The sequence below is a fragment of the Sorghum bicolor genome, chromosome 4 (assembly GCF_000003195.3).
Source record: "Sorghum bicolor cultivar BTx623 chromosome 4, Sorghum_bicolor_NCBIv3, whole genome shotgun sequence".
NCBI lineage: Eukaryota > Viridiplantae > Streptophyta > Magnoliopsida > Poales > Poaceae > Sorghum > Sorghum bicolor.
In genome coordinates, this window is record NC_012873.2 from 35,138,030 (window position 1) to 35,144,821 (window position 6,792).

The 6,792-nt window shown below is 53.8% G+C and overlaps 1 protein-coding gene across 1 annotated transcript; it reads right to left on the minus strand.

The window, feature by feature from the left end:
- Nucleotides 760–2,305, minus strand: LOC110434780 (transcription activator MSS11-like). Its single transcript, XM_021459505.1, has 5 exons — nt 2,199–2,305; nt 2,034–2,110; nt 1,886–1,937; nt 1,469–1,808; nt 760–1,371 (listed from the first exon to the last, which is right to left on the minus strand). The coding sequence occupies exons 1-5, from the start codon at nt 2,303–2,305 to the stop codon at nt 760–762; spliced, it is 1,188 nt and encodes a 395-aa protein (XP_021315180.1).

Genomic DNA, 6,792 nt, shown 5'->3' on the forward strand with positions numbered 1-6,792 from the left:
CTTTAGACGATCAACGTCGTCAAAAAGGCCGTGAGAGCAGATTCGCTTTGTCTTGAGATCCTCGCGGGCCTTCTTCTCGGCCTCGTCCGCAGCGCCTCGAGCGATTTCACTCTTTAGAAGTTCCTCTTTTATTCTGCTGTAGGCGCTCTAGGTGGCGACAAGATCCGACTCGATGAGCCTCTTCTCCTTGTCTAGCTCGGCGACCTCACCCTTATGCCGCACGGCCTACTCCTGTGCCTTGGTAGCCGCCTCCTTAGCCAAGACAGCCCGCTCCCTCGACTGCACGGCTTCCTCCTTTGCCTTCTACGAGTCCTCTCAAGCGACTTGGGCATCTCCCTTCGCCCGGGAGACTTTGTTGTCCATACTAGAGAGAGTCATCCGGGCCTCAGTCAGAGCGGCCTCCCTCTCCTTCTTCTCCTCCAAAGCTGCCGTAAGAGCCTTGTAGGACTGGAGGAGCTTTTCTTGTGATTCAAGGAGTTGATCCTTAAGAAGAGGGAGCTGCTCCTAACCACCCCTAGTCGCATGAATAAAACCTGATTTCAGTCAGGAGGTCTCTTTTAGATCCTGCAGTAAATCACAAGACAGTCGTAGCGCAGTCCTAGCGAGAAATCCTACGTAATGAAAGTCTAGAGATACTTACAAAGAAAGCTCGTCCCAAGCCGTTGATGACAATATCGGACATGAGGCCCACGACGTGCTTCATCCAAAGACGATGCTCCTCGAGGTGCTCCCACTTTTCCGCCTCCTTCGGATCATCCATCATGATATTGGGCTCATCCGGTGAAGTAGAGGCTCGAAGGCGGATCCTCCGAAGACCCCAGTGCTCCATCTCCTCCTCCGTACGCGCCTTGATGCCCGGATGAGCTCTTGCACCGTCTCGAGCGAGCCCCCATGATGAAGAAACAGATCAATAAGGGAGGGGAATCGCCCGTCGTCATCAACGGACGTCCAGGTCCCTGTCTCGTCCACCTCACCGCCGCCAGAGGTCCCAGCCTCGTCTGCCCCGTCGGCACTTAGATCCTCCCATGGCTGTCGACCCTCAAGGAAACCCGGGGCGATCCCCTCGATACCATAGAGGGAGCCCTTAATCGCCGAGCTGGGATCCACCGGCATGCGCATGGCACACGCCAGCGCCACAACGCCGTCCTCCCGCCACGGCTTGGCTGGAATGGTGGTGGGCCCCCCAAGACGGAGCCACACGGGAGTCACAGGGCCATATAGCGGCTGCTCCTCTTTCCCCGTCTCGAGCCCTTGCGGCGGCTGCGGCTGCTGGTCGTGCGAACCTTGCGGTTGCTGCTCGAACAAGCCCTCCAGCTGCCGCAGCCGCTCTTGCTGTTGTTGCTGAACCTCCTGTAGCTCTCGCTGCCGATGCTGTTCCAATTGCACCTTGAGCTGCGCTTGCTGCTCTTTCTGCAGCTGCTTCTGCGCCTCCTCTTGTCGTAGCTGCTCCTGTGCCTCCTGCTGCTACGGTGGCTCCCGTGCCTCTTTGCTGCTGCTGCGGTTGCTCCTGCCGCTGCTGCCGTTGCATCAGCGCCTCCTGCTGCCGCTGCCCCTGCAGATGGTGTTGTGCTTCCTTATCCTCTTTCATTCCTCCCTCTTCTCTCCTCCTCTGCTCCTCCTCGTCCTTCTTCTTCTTCTCCTCGATGGAGTGGAGCCCGATGGACCATGGAGTCCGACCCTCGACTTTAGGCGTCTCGGCCCCCTTGTCCGCGACATGAGCGCCGGTGGAGTGCGGGCTGTCCCTAGACTCATCACTTATAGTGATGGAGTCACCCAGCCCTCCTGACTTGGGTGCTTGGGGGCTCCCTCTTGACCATGGGGACAAGGCATCTCGACCTGTCCAGTGGACGGTGAGACGATCACAGAGCCGTCGCCCCCCTCTGACAGACGAGGAGGGGCCCTATCATCACCAGTAGGCGGTCGAGGATCGGGAGAACCTGCATACACCTCAAAAACAACACATCGGTCACAAAAGAACTCTGTGCTAAATAAAGCTAGCCCCAAGACAATGAAAAGTGGAGCGAGTTACTTACCCAGGCCCTTGGAGCTTGTCCCCACCTTGAGCCTCTTTGCCATCAAGGGCTGGGCCTGCTCCAACGACCTCTTCAACCTGAGCAAAGAAGAAGGGGGCTTTAGACGGTGGATACCGTATTAACGGATAAGGAAATGAAAACAGAATCATGGTCTGAAGGCCTTACCCCATAGGAAGGACGACCCTCCTACCGGTGCCACATCCAGTAGGTCTTGAGCTGCCGCGCGTCGTGGCTCCCAGCTTCTCCTGGGCAGGCGCGGGCTTCGACTCCATGCCTCCAGCCAGCCAGGACTGGTGCTCCTCTGACGCCCTCCCCTTGGCTCGAGGCCGCAATGGCAGCACGGCCCCGAGTGAACGGCCCCGTCATCAAAGTTTTGACCCTATGGACCAGGCCAGACACCAGAAGGGGTTGCGACGGAGGAACGGCCCGACCCTGGGCGTGAGCAGGGGGCGTATCGGCTTGACCCTTTTGGTGCCCGTCGCGAGGTTCACCTTGTGGCTCCTTAGAGGCCCCCGCAAGTGATGTAGCGATATCGGTTTGCGGTAGGTCTTCTAGGATCCGGTCGAGGTGAGCCGCCATCCCCTCGGAATCATCACCGTCGTCGTCGTCACTCTCATCGTCCTCATCAGGGGAGTCCTCCTTAGACTCCCCTCCACGCCTCAACTTGGCTCGACATACCTTGAGCGCTTGCCGCTCAAGGTTCTCCTACTTTGTCTTCTTCTTCTCTGCGTGCTTTACGGACTGCTGCTTCTCGGTGGAGGCACGCCTTTTCTCACGGTCGACATCATCCTCCATCACCGGAGGCCTCGAGGACCAGAAGTCGATCATCCCCTAGTAAAAGTCCATCATAAGCTCGGAAAATTCGGGAAGAAGAATGACGCAACCAAACAATAGAGGCTGAATAGCGATGGCTCCAAGGACTTACCAGATCGAGGCAGCCTTCCTCAGGCCTCATGGGGAAGCTATTGACTTGCTCTAGCTGGAAGTTGCCCACAACAACCGCCCTAACCCTGGCAGCAACCTCCTGATCTGAGGGCGCCTCGTTGGACATCCGGCATGCCTCGAGTTCCTGAGTCGAAACACCAGGGCCCATCTCATCCATCCTCAACGGTCGAGACATCAACGGGAGTACCCGTCGATGGTGGACCGCCGAGAGAACGAGTGTGGCAGTCAGACCTTCCTCACACAGTGTCTTTAGGGCGTCGAGGAGGGGGCGGATCCAGGACTGGAGAGTCTTGACGACGCCATATTTCTAGTTATCTGGGCGCTCTGACATCTGCCGCCCGGTATAGGTAGGGAAAAGGTCATCATCGTTGCGGGCGTAGAACCATTGGGAATCCCATGGGGCATGGTTGGACGTCAACCCAATGGGGATGTACTCCCGAGGCTCCTCCGGTTGGCCCGTCTTCTGCACCAAGTTAAGGCTGCCGGCCCGCACTGGCTTCCTCACCCCTGTGGCCCCACCAGGAGCACAGAAAAGCTCGCCCCAATAGAGGTGGAGCCATAGGTCCTAGTGCGGCATCACCCCTTGGTAGCCCTCACACACGACGGTAAATATTGTCGTGGCGGTGATGGCATTGGGGGAGAAGTGCTAGAGCTCGACGCCATAGTGATGGCAGAGCGCCCTTATGAAGCAGCTTGGTGGGATCCAAGACCGTGGCGGTGAAACTTGGTGAAGGAGACGACATACCCCTTGGGCGGTTTTGGCACCCGGTGGTCCGCCGGCGGAGTGATCCACTCGGGCCGCGTCGAGGAGGCACGAGGGCGCAGGACTCCTTCTCTAGGTCCCTCAACCAGCGCTCTGTAATGGACGACGGGCGCGAACCATCAGCAGCGACGAGCCTCACAGGCATCTCAGCTTAAGGTGGGCGGGGCTATGGATCCTTTCACTCGAGGGTGCGCTACGCTTCAAGAAGGCAAGAGGATGCAGGAGAGCAGGGGCGATAGCAATGATGGAATGCGGAAGAGACAGCAGCCGGGCGATCACTCTATATTTATAGACGCCTCCCCCCAACGGGTGGACCTAACAATCGCAGTAACTCCCTCAGTAAATGCGCCGCCTAATGGTCCTCTTCCTCTCTCTGACAGGATGTTACGAATTCAACCGACGGAATTATGCCGCAACGGCTCCCTCCTAAAAAGACGCACCCAACGGGCAAGAAAACGAACCACCACGACTCTTCCTTCCACTGCAAGGCAAGCAGGTGTGCGCCGTCATAAGAATCTCGAAGAAGCGTAGACAGGCCCACCAGATGGGTTCGATGATCGCCCATGAGTACTAGAGTCAGGGACACCCAGCGAAGGGTCGAAAATGAGGCCTGCCTCGAGAACTCGCTGGGAGTATCCATGGCAGGGGTAACAAGGTCGAGAGGAATCCCCACGGAGGGAGGCGTCAAGCCACTAGACTCTATCGAATGAGACCGGTAACCCCGACCACGCTAGTCCAGCTCTAATGAGAACGCCTCCGGGCTGCAGCCAACCTCCTCAAACGGGGCATAGGTTCTCGCTTGGATTACCCGATATGGGCTCACCTAGGACGATGACGCTCGATCCACCGGGAGTACGTCACGCTCCAAACCTCGAAAAGATAAGCCCGGCCAGCGAAGGGTGGAGGCACCCTTCTGGAACAAACAACTTTTGGTGAAATGGAAGCAATAGCATCAGAAAAAGCAATACAGCCCTCAAAGAAGGCCAAGACTCCTCCAAGGGCTCGCGCGACCCCCATGGAAACTCGACCATTAGGAGAGCCCCTGCTCGAGCACAAATGCTCGAACAAAGGCTCGGAGGCTACTGTCGAGGATACCAATAGGGGGTATCCCAACTAACACTCATAACGAGAGGATTCATAAGCAAATCGAGACTCTAAACTCGAAGCTCTGACGGAAGCGCGTAACCGTCGGGGCTCGATGTCAACCGTGGCCTCGAACACGAAAGCGGGACCTACGAATCGATACAGGCTCGATGACTAACGACCGTCGAATACGGGGGAGGCTCGAGCGAATCGATGGACCTCGAGCGCAAAATTGCCTCCTGCCGCCTGTCGTGGATATGGAAGCCAGGGCATTTAATGCATCTGCCATGCTCCCACCTAATGCGACAGTCACGGGAAACGTGATGGGGGGACAAGCACCCGTCACGTCTCACCTTTTTCAGCTTTATCGCCTAGGATTATTAAAGGTACATTGCAGTACAGTGCCGCAGGCGTAATATCCCATCGTGGAACCCCTCGAGACGTCCAGAGTCAACTCTCCACTCAGCAAAGCCGCTCGTGCCGCCCAACCCTCGAGTAGATACGTTCCTTCCCCGGAAAGGGTCAGACGATAGAAGTCAGCGCTTCAACCGCCCCGGATGTGACCACTGCCACGACGTACAAGTGTGCTCGCGCCAAAGCCAATCCAAGACGAAGCACGAGAGCTGAATAAAGGAGTGCACGCACCATCATCACCAAAGTACCAAGTAACAAGAAATCTCGAGGCCACGCCAGTACGGAGGCCTCGAGTAGGTCAACACGCCATACCCCTATCGAAGCTTATTCTAATGCCTACACCATGTAACCTAGGTCTCCCCTTGGAACTATAAAAGGGGACACTGAGGACGACATGCGAGGGACAACTCGTAGAATACGGTCCACACCCCACCATTGGCTAGGACTTAGAATCCTTGGCTACATCTGGCTGTATTCACCCCTGTACAAGCACTTAGATGCAAGATAATACGAAGTCTTCTCCCCCACTGGACGTAGGGCCTTCACTTGCCCGAACTAGGATAAATCTCTATGTCATTCTTGCATCACCATCTGGAAGAGGGAGCACGCACACAAATTCACTTGTTGGTGACACCCCTCGGGGTCAAAACACCGACACTATCCCTAGCAACGGCATCCAAATTACTTAACATCACTTAAGCTAGGTTGTCATCCCTAACATGATGTAGAAGTATTGGTATTAAATCTATATGCACTTCTAAGAATAAATAAATAAATGATCCGCAAGCGCACAAATAATACCAATGTAGCATTTTAACCAGGAGTATTCTAGGTATCGTTATTTATATTTTTACCACTAGGAGGGGACTTGCATTGTATAATGAGTAATAAGCACTGCATGTAATCATGGAGACCTTAAATGTCTTTATCTATCTCTCATGTAGGGTAAGTGTGACATAAGATAAATATATGAATATGAATAATAAGTGACAGAGGATAAATAAGAGTTCATAGACATAAGATAAACATGATAATCATCTCAAATAGATTACTCTAAGTCTATAACATTAGCATGGAATTAGGACAGTCTACAAGAATAAATCCTAAGTATCCTAACTATACTGTCAAAGCATACTTTGATTAGTGCAAGTACACTTAGCATCAACACTAGAAAAGTTTATATCTATGCATAGTGATATTAGCAAGAAAGACCATGAATAGAGCAAGAACTTCCCTGTAATAATGGTGCTCTACAATCCTTATAATCGGGAGAATGAATACAAAGGCCTCAACAGGACTGTCTCTCTCGCGATCTACCTCAAGCTCCGGACTATAACGGGTAATCATAGATAAATACGGTCTAGGCACCTTGCCTAGACATTATCTATCACTTAACCATCGGCCTAATGAGTAAGCGCTATACGATAATATGCATAAAAATAATTCTAATCTAACTATGCTAAACACGTAATCAAAGTAGACTAAGAACAATATAATTAAGAACATAAGAAAATAGAATAAAGTCAATTCCAATATATTCAAATAGATCAAAGT